Source organism: Spea bombifrons, chromosome 1, assembly GCF_027358695.1.
Source record: "Spea bombifrons isolate aSpeBom1 chromosome 1, aSpeBom1.2.pri, whole genome shotgun sequence".
Lineage (NCBI taxonomy): Eukaryota > Metazoa > Chordata > Amphibia > Anura > Pelobatidae > Spea > Spea bombifrons.
The window spans coordinates 65,023,843-65,047,415 of record NC_071087.1 but is presented as its reverse complement, the minus strand read 5'-3'; the positions used below and the strand labels follow the sequence as shown (position 1 = coordinate 65,047,415).

General features: G+C 36.9%; 1 protein-coding gene across 1 annotated transcript in view; it reads right to left on the bottom strand.

The window, feature by feature from the left end:
* Window positions 1-22,854, bottom strand: part of NRG1 (neuregulin 1) — a 73,129-nt gene extending 50,275 nt beyond the window's left edge. The window contains exons 1-2 of the mRNA XM_053462945.1: window positions 22,127-22,854; window positions 1-190 (exon numbers count right to left, since the gene is read on the bottom strand). Of these exons, the coding sequence (XP_053318920.1) occupies window positions 1-190; window positions 22,127-22,235 (299 nt within the window). The 5' untranslated portion in view covers window positions 22,236-22,854. The remainder of the gene's footprint in view (window positions 191-22,126) is intronic.
* Between the last annotated feature and the right edge of the window lie 719 nt (window positions 22,855-23,573).

Below are 23,573 nucleotides of genomic sequence, written 5' to 3'. Positions count from 1 at the left end.
TTTGTTTTTTTCCGTATCTTAATGTTTTCGCCCTTGCTGTCCGATTTGCCTCTTGCAGTAATTTCTTTTTCTTCTTTGAACCACTTAAATTTCAAGGAGGGCTGTTCGGAAGTGGCTTCACACTTGAGAACCAGCTTTTTGCCCTCCGGTATACTTTGACTCTTCATCTCTTTCAGCCTAGGAGGTGCAGCTGAACAAAATGAAAAAAAAAAATGGAATGTGAATATTGATGCACTTTACAGAATTATATTAAAAACAAGCTAGTTCGTTTACAGGAGAATTTGGGTTTTAATGTGATTACAATAGACCAACCCCATTGACCTGCAATTACAACAAAAGCTTAATCATCCCTTCTTGCTGGAGAAAAGTATCAAAATGAGCCATCATAATACATAGTGAAGCCAGTGAGTTTAAACACTGCAGTAGGGAAAACTCATTAGGTAATATATGACAAATTGTAAAACCATAATCACCAGAAAGTTATTATGTTTGTTGATCTACCCTACGTTCCAAAAGTTTCTAAATTTATTTTGGATGAGTTGGACAAGACTCAAAATAGCACCATCTATTAGCTATGATCACACAACATCCATCTAAAGACAAAGTCTCTTATACAAGAAAGAACTTCACAGGGAACTTAATAAAATATTCCTAGGTATGTATACCTCTAATTCTCTATATAAACCTATACAATAATATAATGACCTAACACACTTGCAATAACTTATCACCTATATTCATTATCACTAAAGCCAGGTGGGCCGGCCAGTCCGGGGCCGGTGGAGCACAGGAACTGGCCACGCCCAGGGTTGCCAGATAGATGAAATTGAATTCAGCCAATTGGATTGTTAAAAATAGGCCAGAAAAAGCCAGGCAAGAAATTGAAAAAGAGAAAATATAGCCAAATAAAAACATGATAATTTACACCTTTTAAAAACAATTTATTTAACAAATGACATTATGGTATATCTCAATATGCTCCACGTATATAGTTATTAGTTACATCAAGAGTGAGATGACTTCTGGTTACATGGTACCACACAAAACATCAGAATTCATGTTTCTTAACATAGAGGTTGTTGTGAAGAAATCACAACAACATTTATCTTTAAACACTAAGCAGCTTCTGATAAAGATAATGGCTTCCAGCATCTTCAAACCAAGTCGATTTTGTTGTTTCATTTTAAAGTTCGTTACCATAGAAAATATTCTCTCAACAAAAGCATTGCTGATTGTTAGTGACATGCACGCCAAGGCATACAACGCAAAGCCACGAAATAAACATCCCCCGCTACATTTTGGTACTGAAGAACCAGTATTTGGAAGAAGCTAAGGGAACCTTGGCAATACCATAATGAAAGTGGTGTGGTGGTAAGTGAGAGAAAGAATAAAATGAATAATATTGTAAACCAATATACTGTCATTCACTCTTGCAAGTGAAAATTTGAAGTAAAAGAGGCAGAGGCTATAACGATCCAAAAGCAGCTTCAGTGGGCCCCTGCAGTGTGCCTGGACCCGGGGCAGCTGCCCCTTTTGCCCTGTGTTAAAGACGGCCCTGAAGCTAAATTGGTGAGATATTCAACAGGTTTCGAAAATTACACTCAGACACCTTAAGTTAAATGATCCCCTTTTCGGGTAATTACCAGGTTATTGGCAACAATGTGCTAGTCTCTACACCAGGTTCCCAAAGCACCGTGTGACATCACCGTGTGACATCACCGTGTGAAAATAGAATAGAGGATTATAAACTCGATAACAATTCGAGCAGTGATTGGTGGGGCCTGAGGAGGAGACTCGGTATGGAGAGAAAAACGCAAGTACCGGTGTCCTCCGACCAGTGTACAGCTACAACAATAAACATAATACTTCACAACTATAAATATAACAATAAACCTAATACTTTTACCAAATAAAATATTTGTTTTGCTATTTTCTCGTAGTTCATAAGGAAAAGCCAGAAATAAGCCAGATTTGCATTTTAAGCTAGCGTCAGGAGACGTTCTCAAATCTGGCTTATTAAAAAGCCAGATGGCAACCTTGGCCTAATGCCTGACTGGGAGCATAATTACTCAAGGTGATGGAGGCAAAAATACACAATTGGGGAAAGTCTGTGTCATTACATAAATCAATACTAAAGAGGGCGTTGGCTAGGAGAATACATACACAATGGGGGGAAGGCTGGGGGGTGGGTACTTATTTGGGCATTTTAACACTTGGTTCCTGGGATTTTAATAATAATGTGGTATTCTGTTATCGTTAAGGAACAATTTAATGTAATTTTAAAAATAATGATTTATAGCTATTTGGATGGTAAATAGTGTGGCTCAGAAAGGCATGTGTAAGGGGTGTGGTGTGTGGGCACAAGAGCTCGACCATGCGATACAATACATGGCGCTGGTGTCCAAATATTTTCAAAGCTGCTTTTCATTCCCAGTCCGGCCCTGACTAAAACCAATTGTAGCAACAGTCCAATATTTTATTCATTTCAAATTTTTATTTGCCTTTAGGGGAAAAAATGAACATAAAAAAAGACAACCGCACCATGCAGTGATCTCCTTTTTACCCTCATTTAGGAGACAGGAGGAGAAGACAAGAGCTAAGTCAGCAGTAATAAACCTAATTCAAATTGATTCCTATTCTTAGGAAATGCTGTCTAGTATCTTGTATTACATTTATACTTCTGCTTACACATGCAGTTTAACTGCGACAGATAGATTAGAACAGAAAAAAAGAAAGAGATTGGTAGATAGATAGATAGATAGATAGATAGATAGATAGATAGATAGATAGATATGGAATAATAAGATAGATGGACACAGACACACAGCTACAGAGACATACAGAAACGGATGGAGTTGATGGGAGCCGAGAGTTTGTTCCTCAGTATCATTACTCACACCCTTAGCACTTGCTAACTTCTGAGAATCTGCACAAGTTATTCCCAGATTTAGGTTTCACAGATGATCAGGGATTGGTGAATACTGTCCAAAGAATGTTGGGAAATAGATTCGGTTAACAATCAAATATAGAAAGCTACTTGTCCCAAATATATCATCCACAAAGTGTTGCAGGCAGGCTGAGACCTGCAGAAGACCCAATGGCTGATGACATAGCAGTGCATTTACAAAAAGCGCAGGCCACAAAAAAAGCTAATTCATTTTAGCAGCCGGAAAAGGCAGGCACAATGCATACAATGTGGAATATGCGTGCTGGGGTAGACTCCTCACTCGTTTGTGCAATACGAGTAAGTAAAGCTGACATGTCTGATTCAACAAAAAAGGACCAGTCCTGATAAGTTCCTAGGGCTTAAAATAACTAATATGAAATTGTATCAAGTTCTTTAAGTTTGTGAGTAGTGCATTGATCCAATATTATAATAAGATTTCTGTACTTTCCGTAAGCTGAACAGGAACAAAGAAATAAATCCTGATGCATTTATTTATATTTGTTTATTTTTACGTGTGCTGCATTCCGATTTATAATCAGCAGATGTAGAAAAAGGCCTAGGAAATATGGATCTGTCAAATCGAATTTATTATTTATTTATTTTTTTCCGCCCCGTTTTTCATTTTAAAGAGGTTGAATGACCTTAGTGTCTTGGGCACAATTTACATATTTTACAGTCTTGTTTTAGCAATGCGAGTTCCAGATTGACAGACACAGGAATTTCAACAAGGCTTTGAAAACATTATTCATTTTATTTTTAGCTATAATCAGACATGTTTGAAATATAGACAGGACATCAAATTATTCCATTTGTTACGTGAGTATGAGAAGTTTAAATGATACACTAGTTTTCCTTTTTTTTTTCTATTTCTATGAGGTAATACATTTATTTTGCTAATTTAAAAAGTGCAATAAATGGAACAATATTTTTATATTATTCATCTTTTATGTGGCTCAGTGCTAAAATATGTAAATGTCTTATGGTATCAATTGTAACAAATATTCCATGGCAATATTCATTGTTAATAATGAACTAACAGAGAAGAACAACCTTACCCGATAAAACATAACACTTAAAAAATAGGTATCTAATATATCTGAAGGGATGGATGCAGACAAACTAAACCTAAAATAACATAAAGCCGATGCAACTTTGACCGTGGTTATCCCTACAATATCATCAGGGGATTTTTGAGGGTTCCTTCTTAGTTCATTAATTATTAGGGTTTGAGTACCCAGTAATCCTGTCTTTGATTGTGATTTACTAGAGCCATTATTAGTGTGTGTGGTATTGTTAATAATGCCATATTATTGGAAGGTGGAAATGAGAATGATTAACACATTGAATCAGGGTCGGACTAGGGAATAAAGAACATATATGCAACCACTGGCTGGATACGCTTGTGTACAAAGGTCAAATATGAGATAAAATAAAAATCATCTACAGTCAAATAATAACCAATGTAGATTGTGTACAAGGAATTTCTACCCAATCTGCATGAGTACCATACGGTAAAGCACAGTAAGTCATTACATAGAATAGTGTACTATAAAAAGTATAAGGCAATCATAAAAAGTGATGTTAAATTTGGCTGTTGGCCTGAAGTTCTTATGCAAAAAGCAGCTGCCTTGTTCGAGTTTGTTCATTATGTTTCCCACCACAGCAGCTAAAAACAAAGCAGGACTTGTTCCTGCGCTGTGCTTCAGGCACAAGAAAAATGTCTCTGAATTATCTTTCCTTGCATGACATAATTGTGAATATGATATTTTTACACACTTTACAACACCCAATGCATAAATATTCACAGTTGACAACATATACTTATCAGGAACTCGGCAAACCTTGCAAACTGAAGCAAGGTGGCACAGCACACAAGGCCTGCGCTATGTGGGCCATCAGGGAGAAGGAAACGTTTGTGCCGTAGAAGACAAGAGATCTCCTCCTCTATGTTTCCACTAGAGGTGAATGAGCAGGCTGAGGTGCTGCACCAGTTGAGCAGGGGCAAAGCTAGATCTTCAAGCCAGAATCATTTCTGAATTCATTTAGTATGCACGGCATAATTTCCAGAGAGGCAGATATGTTTCTTCCTGGCAAATAGACTCAAAAACAGAAGAGGAGGATGTATTTTAGCCAGCTTATCACCAGCCTCCCCTCTTGATAAACAAGGCCATTACAGGGCTTGAGCCCACACCATGTGTAAATACACGAAAAGAGAATCAGCACCAGCGAGGGGCCCCTTTCAGCCTAAGATGCTCCTGCGGCCTACTATACGTTCTTTTAAGCATATATTACATTTTTATAAAGTTTATACAGCTACTGTTTACTGTGCCTAGAACATAACACGGCTTAACAAAGCACGGCGTTGCCACAAGTATGTTCCCACTATTAAAGTTCACTAAATCCCAGCTTTTAATCAGCTTAGACAAGCATGCAATATTAATTTTGTACACTGTAATTAATGGTGAGATTTTCTTGTACTTAAAGACGTCTTCACCGCCACTGCACATGAAAGGCAAATTTACAAGCTTCACAGTGCATGCTTGAATGGATGCAATGCATGATTGATTATGGTTGAAAATGAATGTTTAAAATACTTTAGGTGCATTAGTTTATGCTCACCCTGTTCTCACACCTTCTACTGTCCGTGACCTAATATGTACTTTATCAAAGACAGTACTCTAATTCATTAAGCAGTTCTTCATTTATGAAACTCCAGATGTTGGAAACTTCAAGCTCTTCAAACTAGTTGGCTCAACATAATAGGTAGGACAGGTGGTCTATAGAAGAGATATACAAGGTTAGGCCACATAGGCATTTCAACAGTCATCCTTATTAGTTGCTCCTAGAAAAACCTCAACTGGGGCACTCCATTTTAAAATATAGAAACTTCTTAAAGAAGGCTATTTCCTTATTGCCATGTTGCTATTATGAATGTAATTCTCATTAGGATTGAAGCAATGCGAGATTGTTCATCACATTAGCTATAATATTAGAGGTTAAACACAGGACAATGTCGGGATACCACTCGAAATGCATGATTAAAATATCTTTCCCTGGGGTAGATTACACTTTTGTGGGTCTGTTGAAATGTCCATTAGATCCATCTAAATAGTAAACTAATTTAAATGGCATGGGTGGGCTATAGGGAAGTACCAGCTGTTCATTTTGTCCCGATCCGATACAAAAATATCTGCAAGGTCAATTTTCATTATTGTTCATTATATATTCATTATAACTTCTTATACTTAGTTTTGTGGCCGTTCTAATGAACTCCATTTATATGGCAAATCTATTTATAAAAGGAAAAACGATTTCCTTTGTTCTTTTACAGATGCTACGCATATGGTTTTATTGTTATTATAGTCCTTAGCGTTAGAGGGGTCTTTAAATAAAATATAATAAGATTCGAACTAATACTAACAACACCCATGTTTTTCTATGCTAGATTAGAACTATTTTGTACATAAAAGGCTTATTGTTATTAACTGCACTCTTTTCATCTTGAGACATTTGAGAGAGTTCCATGTGTTGAATGAGACATTCCTAATTAGATATCTTGGACCCATATTGGATGTAATTGATGTCTTTGCGTGCTTACTAATTGTTAGCCAAAAAAGTGAATGTTTGTGTATTTTTACCAGCTAGGAGGGTAAATAGGAGAAGAATGGTTTATTGGCTTCTCTTTGTGTTTCCTTATTAAGTTCAGTGCACTAAATCAATTAAAATAATCTTCCTGGATGCTTGCCCTAGATAAAAGGAAAAAGCATTTAGTAATATTGATTCCCTGCTTGTATTAAATGGAGCTGTACATGATAGATTACAACAGCTCAGCTAGCCAGCTACTTTATATGTCCCTTTTTGAAACTGTAAGCTTTGAGCACTGCACAGCACTGCAGAATTTAGGGAACTGAGTTGTCAACTGTAGCCCCATCGGTCAGACGCAAAGCACAATGTCTTTTTCCAACTTTGCATGCCATTTTACCTCTTGACAGTAAAAGACATCTGATTTGGGTCCCTTTAGAACAGGGGCGTCCAACGCGCGGCCCTCCAGCTGCTGCAGGACTACATCTCCCATAATGCTCTTTCAGCTAAGGGGCTGGCTGAGGAGTATGGGAGATGTAGTCCTGCAGCAGCTGGAGGGCCGCAGGTTGGACGCCCCTGCTTTAGAATAACAAAAGCATAACTTTTGATGGCAAATAACAACTGCTCAGACAATCTAGTATACCGAATATTCTACCTGTTATAAACCTTAACCTTGTCTTATGTTCACGATAGCCTCAGGTCCCCCCCAGGAATGCTTAAATTCCCTTAATCTACTAACCTCTAGCATTTTTGCTAGACAGATAGTTCACTTATACATTGCCCTCCAAGAATGAAATATTGGTATCTCTAGTCACCTTAGTTTTGTGCGTCTTAAGAGATAAACTGTACTCTCGTCTAGTGTAATGTGATATAAAATATTACACTACATATGTGAACCTATCTGTCAAAGACATACCTTTTAGCAGATATAACTTTGCCAGATTATTTGTTAGAAATATATGCTTTTTGGTTATTCTGAAAACAAGTTTTTCCTGGTCTGCGACATTTACACCCACAACAACAAAGTCATCTTTTGCTTAACTTTTCAAAGGAAGCATGGGTCACTAACACTTTGTCTTCCGTGTACTATATCAACATTGCGATGTCAGCACCCTAATACAGTACTTCATACACCATTTTCTTTCAACAAATAACTGTTTGCCAAACATATTTTTTTCCATATGTAAATCAAATATCTAAACACCAAGCTAAAGCTCTAAAGAAAAAAAACAAAAAAAGTCACACAATACTGCTTATACCGTATAGTGCCATCCAATATATACTTTTTCTAATTTATATCTTTTTATTGTAGAAATAAAAAAAAAAAAATAAAGTGACACATTTCCAAATCATAATCTTACAGTTAACCGAAAGCAAATTTAGTATTAGATCATGAAATAATTGACACTATTCTGGCTCAATAAGAATATTTTGTTTGCAACATGAAAGAGAACCAAGGTAAAGGCCGGTGCCAATGAATCCACAATGTGGCAGTGTTGTTCTACTTTGCAAATTAATATTTAGGCAATGATTCTCTTTGCTTCCTTCATCCTTTTAGGGTGAATTTATATTTTAACTATATTTATAAGATATATACGTCCTTCAAAAATACATTTTTATATTGGTTAAATAAATGTATATATATATATATATATATATATATATATCATTATTTTCTATTCAATGTGTGCCTGTTCGGAAACAGGTCTGTAATGTGCTGGATAACCTTTATATAATAGGATGTACTGACTTTCATATATATGAAGGTGGTTTGACCTGCAGAGCAGAATATGTAGAATACATATCCTAAAAATACTTTTCAAGCTGGTCAGATGGACAATGTGATCAGCTATCAAACAATACACTCCCTTGTATACTACAGTGCTACATACTGCAAAATCAGCAATATACAAGTCTAGGTTGTGGCCACAAGCTTAAAGTATATGACCCCTATGTGTAAAGTGTCAGTATTGGTTTTTGGTCCCAGTTGGATCCTGTATCGAACCAACAAAGGCATAGCACAGGATGTCTAGATCTTATCGAGTAGATGCATTATTGTATTGTGTAGCACACTCCATTCTAGATCATTAGCAACAAACACACAATGTTATTTTATGGTTATCTTCTGTTTGCCAAATTGTCTGGTTGTTTCCATCAGTGCCTTTGTATCACCCCATAAATTAGAATAGCCTCTACTGCTTTAACATTTGGGTCTCGGCTTCTGAACAGTTAACCGTCTATGCCTCTTATCAAGAGTTAGACGTTACACCATCAATATATACATCATGTGTTCCTGTATTTTCAGAAGAATTAAGAGAAATGCATAAATAGCCCACTTGTTTTATTACCTGTTTTATAGTTTTACATTGTTCAAAGTGAATACTTAAAAAAAAAGATGGAAGCTTCAATGATTATACCAAGCCAGTAAGTAAAACATGCCCTGTAAACAGTTTTTACTTTAATCATTGTTGAGAATAATGTTGACAGGTTTTTACATGTAGCTTACAATCAACTCATGTTAAGAAGTATGACATTTCTTAACTTTATGATAAACGGTTTTCCTGGTTCATGAGAAACCAAGAACAGTTGATGGATTAAAAGGAGCATAATAGAGTACCTGAATGTCAAGTCTTAATCGTGACAGATGTTACAAGTTTTCTAATTAACACAAATTCAGACAATTTATTCATATCTCTGTGACTTCTATGTCTGGAAGGACTTGAGCTGAATGGTTGTGAGGCTTACATGTGTGTTTAGATGTTTAGTGAGCAAGACTTTAGAATATGGTTTATGGTACACAACAGACAACTACAATCAGAGCCGGCCTTAGGCGTTGTGGCGCCCTGTGCGGACTACTCCTCTGGCGCCCCCCCCTCACTACCCCCCCTCTCTGCCCCTTCAAACTACCCGCCCTCTCTGCCCCTTTAAACTACCCCCCCTCAAACTACCCCTCCCCTCTGCCCCTTCAAACTACCCCTCCCCTCTGCCCCTTCAAACTACCCCTCCCCTCTGCCCCTTCAAACTACCCCCCCCCCTCTGCCCCTTCAAACTACCCCCCCCTCTGCCCCTTCAAACTACCCCCCCCACTTACCTTGGTCCTGCGGTAAGAGCGGGAGGCATCCGTCTTCTCGCTCTGCCGGCATTTCATGTTGAGCGCCGGTATAGTCCGGCGCTCAACACGAGATGCTGGCACCGCGACGGAGTCACGGAGAGTAAGGGGCGCCGAGCGGTTGCCGAGAACTTCACGAGCAACCGCTCGGCGCCCCTGACCGGGACTTAGATTAAAGCATCGTTTTTTTTTTTAAACTTTATTTAACATCAATGATGTTAAATAAAGTTTAAAAAAAAAACGATGCTTTAATCTAAGTCCCGGTCAGGCGCCCCTGCAACCATGGCGCCCTGTGCGGTCGCACAGGTCGCACACCCCTAAGGCCGGCCCTGACTACAATACAGTCTTTCCAAAGTTATATGATGTCCAACATGCTATGTTTTCCCGAGTGAGTTCACATACATCAGTAGTAAATTGGCTTTAAAAAATTGAAACCTTTTCTAAAGCAATATATATGGAAATCCTACTTTGGATCAACATGCGGATAGTGAGAGTTGTGCCCATCTTCTTTTGTATTTGCTTTTGTTTCAGAATAATGCAGGGGACATTAATGTTTTGCGCTACCTCTTTTGGAACATCCATTTAACATAACATTGTTTTGGGTATGCTTTTCACTGAATAATAATGTAAAATTAGAAGACATCAGAATGTTTTCAGTATATAAGTTATATATGTAATTGTAAGCTAGTGATAACTTTTCCAGTAACCATTTTTTTATCAAGTCAACTATAAAAATGAATTGGCCAGCACAAACATAATGTATCCACGTTTGACAAAATCTACCCAGCATACAAGGTTTAGCAGAACAACTAGTGAACTGAAGAGAATGCAATATATTTTCTCATGCGTCATCTGTGGATAGCAACTTTCTCCAGATTTCTTGCCATCCAGCTGCTGAGAGATTTCACAGTACTGTTCCCTAGGGCCTATTGATCTTACAACTTTCTTAACTTGCATGAAGCCACAAATTAAAAATGAAAAAAAAAAAAGAGAAAGAGATGAGAGCGTGAGATCACATTTCTGTGTTCTGAAACTTCCTGTTCTAAGTAATTCCATGATGTAATGCTACTTAATTGCTAACATTAACCAAATGCATGTGGAAAGAAAACCCACAGTCCAAGGTAGTGAGTTGGACTGGTGGTTCCTAACACATGGGTATTGGCGACCCTCCTGGAATTGTTATTATTCTGTTAATAGATTACATAATGGCATAGGATGACCATTTTTACCAGTTTGTAAGGTGAAATGGACAAAATGCTCTTGGAAAAAACACAACTCTGTTTTAGTGATTAAAAACCCTCAATTTTCAGTATCTTTATTACCTACTATGGAGCAGGAGATTTAATTATAAGATACACAGAGTTGGTCCTACCGTATTGGTGGTACCACCTCCAGGTTCTTTTTAATTGATTGCACCATGCATTAATTTGTATTGATTTTGTAACTGTAATACCATCTTCACTTTAATTGTAATTAATGAGATAAAAGAAATATGGCTGTAAATTATACAGACATTTCAGTGGCTACTCTCCCAATCTTCTATTTCATCAAGTCATACTGCAGTGCTAACGATTAGCATTAATCTGTAGTACTCTCTGTTCCGCATGCAGGGGTGTTGTATTCACTGTAAGCAGACCGCACTTGATCTTGTGTATTTGGCTTCATTACCTATTTTGCTACAATCTGCAGAACCGTGTGCTTCATGGGTATCATCTTTATCTTCATCTTTATCTGCAGTACAATCCACATGTCTTTATTAATTGTGTGTGAAATAAAAAATAATGCTATCTCCAGCATATTATAATTTTGAAAACTACCAGTAGGTAAACCCTTTAATGGCATACGGTGAAACAAATATATTGTTATCCATAACATTAATAATGCTATAACATATGTCAATAAGTAATAATATACTACAATACTACCTCCTTCCCAAATTCCTGGTGTCCAATGTATTGGGGTATGTAAGCCCGTTTGAGAATGGCCCTCCTCACCTGTTGTTTTGTCCAGTCCACCCATTGTACAGCGCTACGGAATATGATGGCGCTATACAAAACAATAAATAAAAATAAAGTGGCAAGAGGTGGGGAGGGGTGAGGATGATCCTAGAAGTGTCAATTAATCGAGCATCTGAGCCTCATGGAACATACATGCATACACATATCTGTACCATTCTGCCCCTTTTCATACGTGTCCTGTCTGGTTAACCATGCCATGTCTTGTTAAGCCTTTTTTTGGCACTGAAAAACAAGTTCCCAGCTGACAGGCATCCTTCTTTTTTGTAAATGTGTCTGGCACTCGAAAGGAAATAATAACGTTTGCATGTAGGCGTTCTTAAGTGGTGTACTGTATACAGGCTACAATCTAAAGACAAAAGGAAAACAGACTGTATGACAGGAAATAAAGTTCTGCTCCCCATGATGTTACTGGCAGCCGCTTATCACAGCACACACTGGCTGCAGACACACATTGACACTTCACCTTTATATAAAAGGACAGAGGATCAGTGGATGCAAATGCTGAATGCCACATGTTGGTTACAACTATCTCTGCTAAGCTGGCAAGCTGGTATCTGAAGTGGACCATTTTAGCGTGAATTTATTGTACCAAATATATCCATCACATACATTACATAAACTACATAAACGATAACATACATTTTCTTATGATGCCTGACAATGGTATGTAATACTAGCCACTAGCCAATCTGTATTAGCCACCAACAAGTTCTAGCAGTTTCAGTGGTTCTGCGCATATAAAAAAAAAGTGCTCGCAACTGATTGGCTGCTTCAAGCTGCCAAAAGTAGTATGGAAATGGCACTATAGATGTGGCAGATCTGTGAAGATTCCTTTAAAAGTAGGTGTTATTCCCTTTGTCTACAGGTCAAGAATGCCTATTAAAGTACTTACAAAGCACTTTAAGACTGCATGGGATTGAAACCTTCCCTTTAAGCACTGTACAGGAGGAATGTTTGGATTTTACAATATGCCATTACAAAAACCCTCCCTTTTATTGTGTATTATACTTTGTGCATTATACTTAATACGTAGGACCTAAAATGCTTGTTGAATGTGACAGCATTTCAGGGAAGATACTGACACGTGGAATTACCGAATACTATTCCAAAACATGAGCCTACTAAGTACGGACTACTAAGTAGAATAACTTATTTCTAAACATGTTTACATTACTGTAAACAAATTAAGGTAAACATTATGCTTTGATTTTTAATGAATTCTGATCATTTTAAAACAAAGCCGACAAGTCACTTGTGGCCATTGTGTCACAAGAAGGTATTATGTCAAATTAAAACATAACATTTAACATGCGTTAGTTACAAATAACTTTTTTTTCCTCAATATCATATACTGACTGCACCTTTCTGTAAACAATGGAAATAAAAGTGTTCTTTTAAATTGGTAAATGAAATATATGCGTGTCATACATTGAATGGAATGTAGGTGTATTTGCACAGGTCAGGAATAGCCCTCCTTTAGTACACACATCCGTTTGTGCCTGATGAACAAAATACACTGATGTCAAATATTTGTGTATGAGTAAACTAACTATTGGTAGCTAATATCGTTTTCATGTGACAGCGGTTTTCTGATCATCAATAGCAAAGTGCGGAAGCATCAGCTGCTTTCCGGGAGAGAATAAGAACAGAGACGTCTTCTCCATAGCAAGTGGAAAAAATAGAAAAAGATTTGCCATGCAGATTTTATTTTCAAGCCTAGGGAAGTGATGGTGACTCAAACAGGTGTCAAAGGTCAAATATGCTTCATGAACAGAACTTTACCAGTGTTATATACATTTAACCCTTTCTAACTAACACATGGCTATACATACATATTTCTCAAACTGAGAGTGTACCGTACAAGCCTCAATACGATACTGGGATAGCAGATATACCGTGATCTCCACTTAGAGGTAGTACTCGCTTAGAACCACCTCCACCACTTATAATGCCTCTTCCTACTCTGCTAGTCCATCCAAATGCCTGTACTTCTTGTTCGGCACCTGCAGCCTCTCCCCAGCACTTTGTGGCTCCCCTATAGGACAGGGTGGCCAGCTTCCAGGTTGGCAGATAGACAGGCAACTTGTAATCATGTACAATAACACTATCACCTTGAGCAAACTGCAATTCTTCCAGATGCAAACAACCAGACATCAATATTAAATCAATATATCAATATAATCAATATATCAATATCAATTAATCAATATTTAATCAACATTTTAAATAGAGTATATTGCCAGAGGTATACTAATAATTAAAGGCAAATGTCTTTCCAATTAAGCAAAACCAAGTAAAGTATGGAAGACTGAATTTTAGCACTGGGAGGTTTACATGAAAAAAATGCCCACACAAGACAGTAAAGTTTCCACATCTCTTGAATATAGCAAAAAAAATAAATCAAAGACAATCTGCCACATTATGTTCAGTCAAAAAGGCCACCATGTCCTGTTGAGACTGTTTCAATGGAAACAAAGATTTAACACTCTTGACATAACGCTAATTAGAGAATTTTCAAAGTTGTTAAGCTTCAATTACTCATGGAGCATTTCAATATGTTAAAGGTGCTAAAAAAATGACTCCTCTCCCACATATTGATGTCTACAGAGCAACAGCTGTGTGGGGCGAGCAGCTGCGTGTGCTAGTTGTGAATTGAGATAGCTCTGGGAAGACTGTCTTTACTCTCCTAGGGGATATGTGGAGAACCTTATTAATGAGACTAATATATAAAACGCAAGATTAGTCAGCAGGTAGCTTCCTGGCTGTCCTTTCACTACAACTCCCATGATCTCACTTGGCTCTATTCAGAACAGCAAAGCATCCTGGGAAATGTAGTTTAAGAACAGTTGAGTAGACTACATGTGGGCTCACTTTGCTATTATATTGCTATTATATTGAATAGAAGAAAGGGATTTGCTAGGCTTGAGATACAGTCTTTGTTTAAGAATAAACACTGCCTGTCTTAATGGGTACCTGTACATATGTAATAATGCATGTGCTATTTGAGCCTTCAAAACAAAAATAACAAATAGCTTCAATAACAAATTTACTGCTGGCCAAAGCAGATGGTCAATGTTTCTTTCTTCTTCAAAAACTTCATATAGGTCAAGAAAGGTAGAAAAAAAACCCCTTCTATGTTTGTTCTAGCTTTTTTATATCATTAATACAGCTATGCTATGTGGTGGCATGGTTGTTAATGTGTAACAATCAATGCATAATCCTTTTTATTTTATTAACTGGCAGAAAGATAGTAACAGGCTAGGTTAACTAGAAATTAAGTTTTCCTTAAAAATAACTGTCAGTTAAAATCATTAATAAAATGCTATAAATGTTCTGTTTAATTATTATACAATGCACTGTAAAATAAATATAAATAAAGAAATCGGAGACAGATGGACATATATATATATATATATATATATATATATACATATATACCTTTCCCACATAAGCTGTTTCTTAAAGGGTTTACTGTGTAACCCTACAGAATACCTCTAACAGCTTGAGTGTATCACACTTAATAGTGACACATGGTTTGTTTTCCTGTACCATAATGGAACATGATAATGTATCAGTGGTGTTCGAATAGTATTCAGTATTGTTCTTTTTGGAATGCTAACAAAACATTGATTGGGTAGCAACTCCGTACACTTCCAGGGCTCCTGGCAAATCTTTCGTAAATTTTATTTCACAGTTTAGCTCAAAACCACCTGCACTCCAGCAGAGATAAGAAATCACACAGTGACAAAAATGCGTCACAGACATTTTTTAAAAAAATTTTTTTACAACATTTTGTTTTGCTAATGTTCTTCATTCTTTCCCTGCTAATCACATCCAGTGAAGATAACAGATAAATGTTTTGTTCGCAGGCTGCATGGACTGGAAGCGCTACATGGTCACATTGATACACGAAATTGAAGGGAAATGTTTTATTGTTAGTTTAAAACACTTTGAAGCCTCCTTTATAAGACAATGACCATAAAGTTAGCTGATGCAGTAAAAGAACTGAATGCCTTCAATAAAAACCTCAGTGTTTAAACTATACAATTGGCTTTGTAACAAGTAACCCATCCCCAATTGACTTTCAAGTGTTTCACAAAACCTATTTCTGAATGGGTATACCTTTTATGGCAGCATGCTAGAATAATCACTGAATTAGCATGCAAGGAAATTATACTCAATTATTCCCACGCAAAACGCGTTCACAACACTTCAAAACTCTATCCGATAATACAACTGGGAGAGATGCAAGGCAACTGATATATATATATAAGTATTAATCTACATAATCGTGTAGAAAACACAAATCATCACATATACAAGGTAAATGAAGTTAAAAAACTATCTAACCTAATCTGGAATCCTTTGTTTTCAGTTTCTGCTATAATGCATTGTTACCTTGGCTACTATTTTTAGAGCGAGACAAGCAATTAACAAGCAAAAGATCAGATAGTAAGCAGCATGCAATTCTTCAGTGAGGTCGAGCACTGCTCTGCTGGTGTCCAAGGATGTGGGCCAAAAATATTAGCCTTCTTTTTCTTTACAAAAGTTATTTAGCATAGTAGTTTCATGAGGTCATGTGGAGAGCTTGCTGTCGGTTTTCAGCAATTTGTATTACCAAATTTTTTCCACCACCTGTACTTGCAATCTACTTAAGTACCGTAAGGAACGAAGATACAAAAAAGTTATGGAGCTGGACAAGCAAGATGAAAATGATTTGTTCCACATTATCTGAAAGTGGAGAATAATGTTATTCTCCTGGGAATTTGTGAAGAAACTATAGTATCAGTGATTCCAATTGCTCTAGTATTTATGAGGGCATTTTCTGTATGACTTCTTAACCTACATTAGAACCGGAAATAAAATGTTTCCCTTAACCCCTCTGTGACCGATGACATCAAATGTACACCAAAAATTTAATCCTACAGGGCCTGCCAGGTACCTAGTAAGAAATCAGTCAGAAATTGCTACCACGTAGTAGAGGCACAATTGATTCCAAAGACTCCATGATCTGAGAGGTCTATAGCCTGTACCTCCACATTTCCATGCATGTGATTGCTTCTACAGTGTCTACTATCATCCAGGTATAATGTCAGATTATTATTTATTGTTTTATATAGCACCATCACATTCTGAAGCACTGTACAAAGGGTAGATAGGACATAAAAAACAGTATATAACATAACAAGATGACATACATAAACAACAGGCGAGGAGGGCCCGGCTCAAACGAGCTTACAATCTAGAGAGCGTTAGGGTGTATTGTACAAGAGGTAAAAATGCTGTTGTTAGGGATGGACCAGCCACACTACTATAAATATTGCAAGAAAGGGACTAGGACAAGGCTTTTGTCTCTGTTCTCTGTCTCTCTGCTTCTTACTTGATCAATTTTTTTCTTGACCCTAAGGGGTTAATGAATATGTTTGTGGTAGCTAGAGCCGTGTACAATCTATATATATGTGTGTGTGTGTAAAGCTGTGATTAATTTAATCTTTTAATCTTTCCCAACTTTTTCAAATAAAAGTTTATGGAGGACCAAGGAGATAAAAAAATGTGAGCACATAAAGAGCGTACGCAATCAGCAGTTAAAATACAACAAATCAGGATCGAAGACAAGGAGCATAGGAATACAGATCCACAATGGTTCGTATAGAAGACATAGGCTGCCCAAGGCAGAGTTACAACGTTGTCGACATACCAAACAATACGGAGAAAACTCCTAGTCTTTCCCAACTTTTTAAAGTTTTATATGTCTCACATAGGTTAGTATGATTTCAAAAGAAAGCCCTTTCCTGCTTAATTGAGAAAAGGAGAAATTACAGTTGGAAAAAAAAGATATAGTAAAATCACAAAACATTGCTCTGGTTCTTTAGTGTAAATAACCTTGGTGCTGAAGGGGTTACTTCACATTGGTTTTACAGTCCAACCGTAGCCAATTATTCTCCAAAAAATACAAGATTAAATTTGTTGTAGAGTTTGAGTAGATGCTTATTATTACGTATTGATTTAAATAGCACCGTTAAGTTCCAGAGAGTTGTACAGTATATGTTTAATCTTTTTTTTCTACAGTATGTCACTTAGATATAAAATCACAAGAACCAGGGGCGTTTGCATATTTGCAGGGCCGGCCGAAGACTTAACGCCGCCTGGGGCGAAGTTTAAAACGCCGCCCCCCCCGCCGACGCCGGGGGGGGCATTTTAAACTTCGGCGACGCGAATCCCATTCCCCCCCCCCGCAAAGTGCCGCCCCTTCTAAAGTGCCGCCTGCCCCATTATAGGGCCGGCCCTGCATATTTGCCAACACTCTCCAAATTGCTTGGACAGTCTTGACAGCTGGTCTTACACACTGCTAGTGTCTGAATTCTTGGTACTCCATAGCAGAAATGAGGTGTTCCACTTGTACATCACACGTTACACACAGACACATATTTACATGAAAAACACAGATATAAGTATATGCACATAACACACAGCTGCCTTCTTTTGAGTTTCCCATAGCTGCTTCTTGAACAATTTCTATTGACACATGTCTTTAAAGAGCTTCAAAGAAATGTCTTAATTAGACATGTAAGATGTTTCTTTTCGAACTCCCTGCTATTTTTTATGACCCTAATCGGAACAAGGTGGATATGCATGTGTGTCTTCATGAAACATCAGGAAATCCCCACATTTCATTTAGGAAATGAAGAAAATGTGTTTATTTAGCAAATTACTTATAAACATTTCTAAGACGTTTTCAGTAGCTCCATCCCAAAAGTAATTCAGATTTTTGTCCTTTATGTTCCCTTTTCATCCAGGAAGATATCCCTATGCTGATTAAGTGTGAATGCTCACGGAGTACCCTTCAAAATTTCCTGCTTAAATAAAAAGAGTCGGTCTGAATTATGATATTTCTAGTGAGAAAATTTACAGCAAGTGAGCCTGCTGTTTAAACAAGATGTAGCCCCTCGGCACTTGGAATCATGCTGGGTTTAATGGAATCCCATTAACAGCTGTCACAAGCAGCTGAACTAGAGTTTCTTCACGATATAATGCATTGTAGGGGAAGTCTATTGGGACTCAACCAGGTTGACCTTGGCGGAGTCGTGAGCATATAGGCAAATTGTAAAATTGCAAATTCAGAAAATGTGTACCCTATTTGCACTCTGAATGACTCATGATTTAGCTTCTTGACTTAAGATGGCAGCTATAGATCTACATCCGTAGAAAGAGAAGAAAACAAAATTTACTATGTTTGAAATGTGGAAGAAATTGTCTCACATGAGTTCATATGTAAATTCCTTTGCAAATATATATTTCATTGACTTTTTTAGCCTAACCTGCTTGAAACTGAAGTTGTGTTTACTCAAAAATGCAATATTACATTATAGATGAGAAAACAATTAGGCCAAGGTAAAGCAAAAACATATATTGTTGTACATATATGTACATATATTTGCATTGCTTGACAACATACCAGCAGACAAGTTATTAGCCTCTATTCCCGTATTGCCTTTTCCTCTTCAATAAGCCTGGTTAGTAATTAAGCATTGGTGTGATGGCCTAGTTAAGACATAATAGTGCGCTGGCCAATCTAGAAGCAATATATTCTGGAAATATGATCACTTCATGCTATCTGAGTTGCTTGCTCCCTTCATATCGATAAAGGACATTATTTACTATATTTAAAATTCCTAAAGGGAATTGTGCTTCTTAATAATAATAGACAGACTTTCTGTTTCCTAATAGTATCACCAATGTTTTATTTCATGGAAGGAATACAGCTCATGTGATTTAAGGAAAATTCTCACCTATTACATGCCAGTTAACACAAAACTGTCTGATATGATGTCATTAGTGTGTTCAGGGAACATGGCAAGTTACATAATCATGCATGCCTTGTTTGCTATTAGAAACCCAAGTCGAACATTAAACAACTAAAAAATACAGTCACTCCACAATTATACAAAATTAAACTTTAGGTTACGTAAGAAACTTCAAAGGCTATCAAAGAGCGGCTACAATAAAGAAAGTGGGCCATAAATTGTTTAGTGCAAAGCGTTCAGTTATAAAAAACCAAACAAACCAAAAAGCTGAAATGCAATTAGCGTGGTGTCTGCTATCCTCCCGCCTTGTGTCCAGTAAGCAGGTCATTGTCCAGTGGAATGTTAGCCCTGGAGGCAGGAGCTCCTGTTTTGTCCTGACTACTATGCTGACAAGATCTTAAAACCAGAGATGATTCTGATAAGCAACTGAAACAGAACAATATGTATTACTTAAGTAAGTAACATCTTCAAGGGGTAGGAACACCCTTGTAATGTAAAAGTTCTCCTCTTAACAAAAGAAAGTTCCATAGCTAATAACTGTTTCTATATTACATCAAGAATAGAACGTTGAGAACAGAATCCTGAGAGCTATTCTCAAAACTACCAATGACCAGTTTGTACACAGTTTGTGGTGCCCTGAGTGGCAGGATATCAGCTATCGTGAACGTTTTACACCAGTCTATCACTGTCCAATTGATGGATGTGCTACACTTTAGCAAAACAAACGTACTCTTGATGGGTCAAACATCTAAATGTTTCTGATAGCATCTTCCAGTAGGATTTTGATAGGAAATGCCTTAAGGGTCATTTCCAACCATTTGAGATGGTAACACTAGGTTTTAGATAGCAAGCACAAAACCTCTTTTACAGAGTGACTTATGTAAGGTTTGTGTTGTCATGAGTTTTATATAAATTGTATGCCCTGTTCTTCATATATAACAAGAAACTAAAAAGCAGTGCCATCTATTGACTTATTTAATACAGGCATCAAAACGCCTAACATACTTGCTGGAATGTTTGTGCACTAATCTAAAAGACCTCTCTGTGGCTATTAGAAAAGGCTGCCCAGTAGTCCCTAGCGATAACACAATTATGTCTTCAAAGGGCTGTAGTATAGACAGCTCTAGGGTTCTTGCAGAAAAAAAGGATTACAATCCATGGCAGCCTAAATCTGTCTCTGTGAATCTCTCCATTTAAGGGTTTAAACAAAATTGGGGGAAACCATTCAGTAAGCATTAAAACCGTGATTCTAATACAAAAATGTAACATTTACTCAAGCTATATGAAAAAGGTACCTTTAATGTACTGCAGATTATATTCTTTATTTTCATATGTAGCAGTATGAGCAGAGAAACAGTGTGAATGAAAAAGGGATATGATGTATTGTTATTATTATTATTATCTTTTATTTATATAGCTCGAACAATTTACACATGGCTTCCTACAATACATGTATTCAGAGTATATGACTAGAATTGACAGACTAAGACTAACCGATACATTGGGTAGAAAGGAACCTGCCTGCAAGTTTACAATCTACAGCATGATTGAAATCTTTCCTCTTTCACACCTCCCACGTGGTATGTAAGAAGGCAGCATTTGACACAGGCTTTACTTACAATTACAATACAATGGAAGCTAATGCTACAACTGGCAAAAATACCACAACTACTACCACTATAAATGGTGATTTTTTTTTTCTAAATATCCCCCCCACACACACTAAATTATTAAGTATATAGAAATATAATCCAATAATAAAAGCAAACAATATGTTGTTGCATAAACTTTGTATCATTTAACAATTACTGTTTTGTAGGTTTTCATTTTAAACCAGTTTGCTTATTTTTTAGCTTCGCTATCTGCTCTGGCACACTGGTGGTTAAAACATTGTCTGTTATATTTGCAGTCTCTGGTGACTACATAGCTTTAATGCATAAATATTGTATATTGAAAGGGAAACCTTTTTAATGGATAGTTATTAATGCATAAACAAGTCATTTACATATTTGCCTATAATAATATCTATAATAATAGTTTTAACTGAGTATGTTTTGCTTTTTCTAATTAATTATCAAAAAGTGTTTTCTGAATTGAATTTACAATTACGTTAATACAAGTAGAGTCTACTATGTGAATTTTACAGTTTAAGGTACACAACAAAACACAACGGTAAATTGCTAATTGGGTTTGGTTAATAAATTCTGGTTTAAATATCTCAATGCAAAGTCCATAGCTTTAGATTTGAAATAATATAATCCAAGTGCTTCTCTATCATTTTATCACTAGAGGGCAGATTCAGAAAGCAGATGAGGCTGAAACTCAGTGAGCCGGCAACATTTGCACACAGTAATTGATCTGATAATCCCAGCACATTTAAATGGTTGTGAGAACTGCTCTTTCATTTCTTATGTACGCTGAGAAAAAAAATCCTACATTCCTGTTCTTGTTTTCCCTAAACATTCTAATTTCTAAAGTTATACAGTGCATGGTACATTTGACAGTTTAGAGAATGGTAAAACTATAGCCAGGTAACTATACTGTGTCCGTGATAATGAATTAAATATAAAACCACATACTTTGCTCTCAGCAGCAACTGCTAATCTAAGAAAATGTACTTGTCTCAAATCAAAGGTCCACTGGTTTCAAACATTGGACAACTTACCTGGGACATCTTCGGTGCGTTCTGCTTTTTTTCCATCACCTTTCTTTTTCCCTTTTCCCTTTTTTCCTTTTCCTTCTTTCCCCTTTCCTTCTTTTTTCTTTTCTGACATGGCAAGGGATTTCAGATTTCTTGATTGAAACGCAAAATCCAGTTTCTTTTCTTAGTTATCCAGAGATGTGTCCTTGTTGCTTGCTTCTACCTGCTGTGGTAGATAACCTCAGAATACTGGAGCTGACCCAAAGCCCTTGGGACTGACCCCAACACAGTTTATCCTCTCACTGGCTTGTACAATGCCGTGGCTCCCACTGTCATTAGCCTCTCTTATTTTACTTGCTCCAGCAGACTTGTACGTAATTACAAAATGAATACGGTTAGACCATGGGAATACACAAAAAGATCACCAGAGAATATCCACAAATCCGCCTTTAGCCAAAATGTTCAGGAAAAATTATATTCCTTCTTTGGACGCGTTATCAAATTTATAAAGTCACAAAACAAAAGTTTAAAAATGAAATACAAATTAGAAAAAAAAAATCCAAAAAGTATTAACAGAATTAATATTTTCTGCTTCTATGTAGAGCAAAACACCCTCCTCTTTTCTCATTCACTACTTGTTCCAGGTTCTCTAGAAATCCTTCTGAGTTCTGTCATGGACTGGAGAAAACTTTCTCTCTCCCATTCTGTAGGAGTACTTATGAGTTTGTAAAGTCTTGCCAGCCACCTATGTCAAGAGAATTCCACACCCCTCTAGGTGGAGCAAGAATGAGCTATTATCGTGTTCAGCCCTTTCCTTGCACAGTCAATTCACAGACAGTCCAGTATATAAATCTCCCCCAGAGGTCGCTAGTCATTTACTCAACAAAAAAAAAAAAAAAACACTTTGTACTTTTAAACGCAGTTAAACCATCAACTATCCTTTTGTTCCTATTGTATAAATCGAGGGATACTTTAAATAAATGTGTGTTGTGACTGGCCTTTTAATAGAAGAATATACAGCGTGCAAAAACAAGTTTTTGTTGGTGCACGCATGTCATTTTTTTTTTTCTTTTTAAAAATGTACTCTGATCTGGCATGTAGTAAAGTAACAGACGCCCAGAAAAAAGATGTAACAGCGAAACTTTCACGTCATTCTACTTAGTTACAGAGGTAGTAGTTCCAGGATTACAGTGACAAGTGGCAGGAGTAGCTGTTGATCTTGTTCACCGGTAAACCACCACAAAGTTGTGGAGTGCATAATGTTAGCACTTGACTATTGGCGATGATGAGAAGGCAATGAGTACAGCAAGTGAAGTAAAATATACTAACGTCAATAAGGGTTAGACATGCAATCTGTACTTTGTAAGGGCCTTTGACAAAACTTCATATTAAATTAAAATTCATGGTCTAAACTATTTTGTCATCCAGATCCCAACTGTCCACCACTTCCACTGGCATGTTTGTTATAATA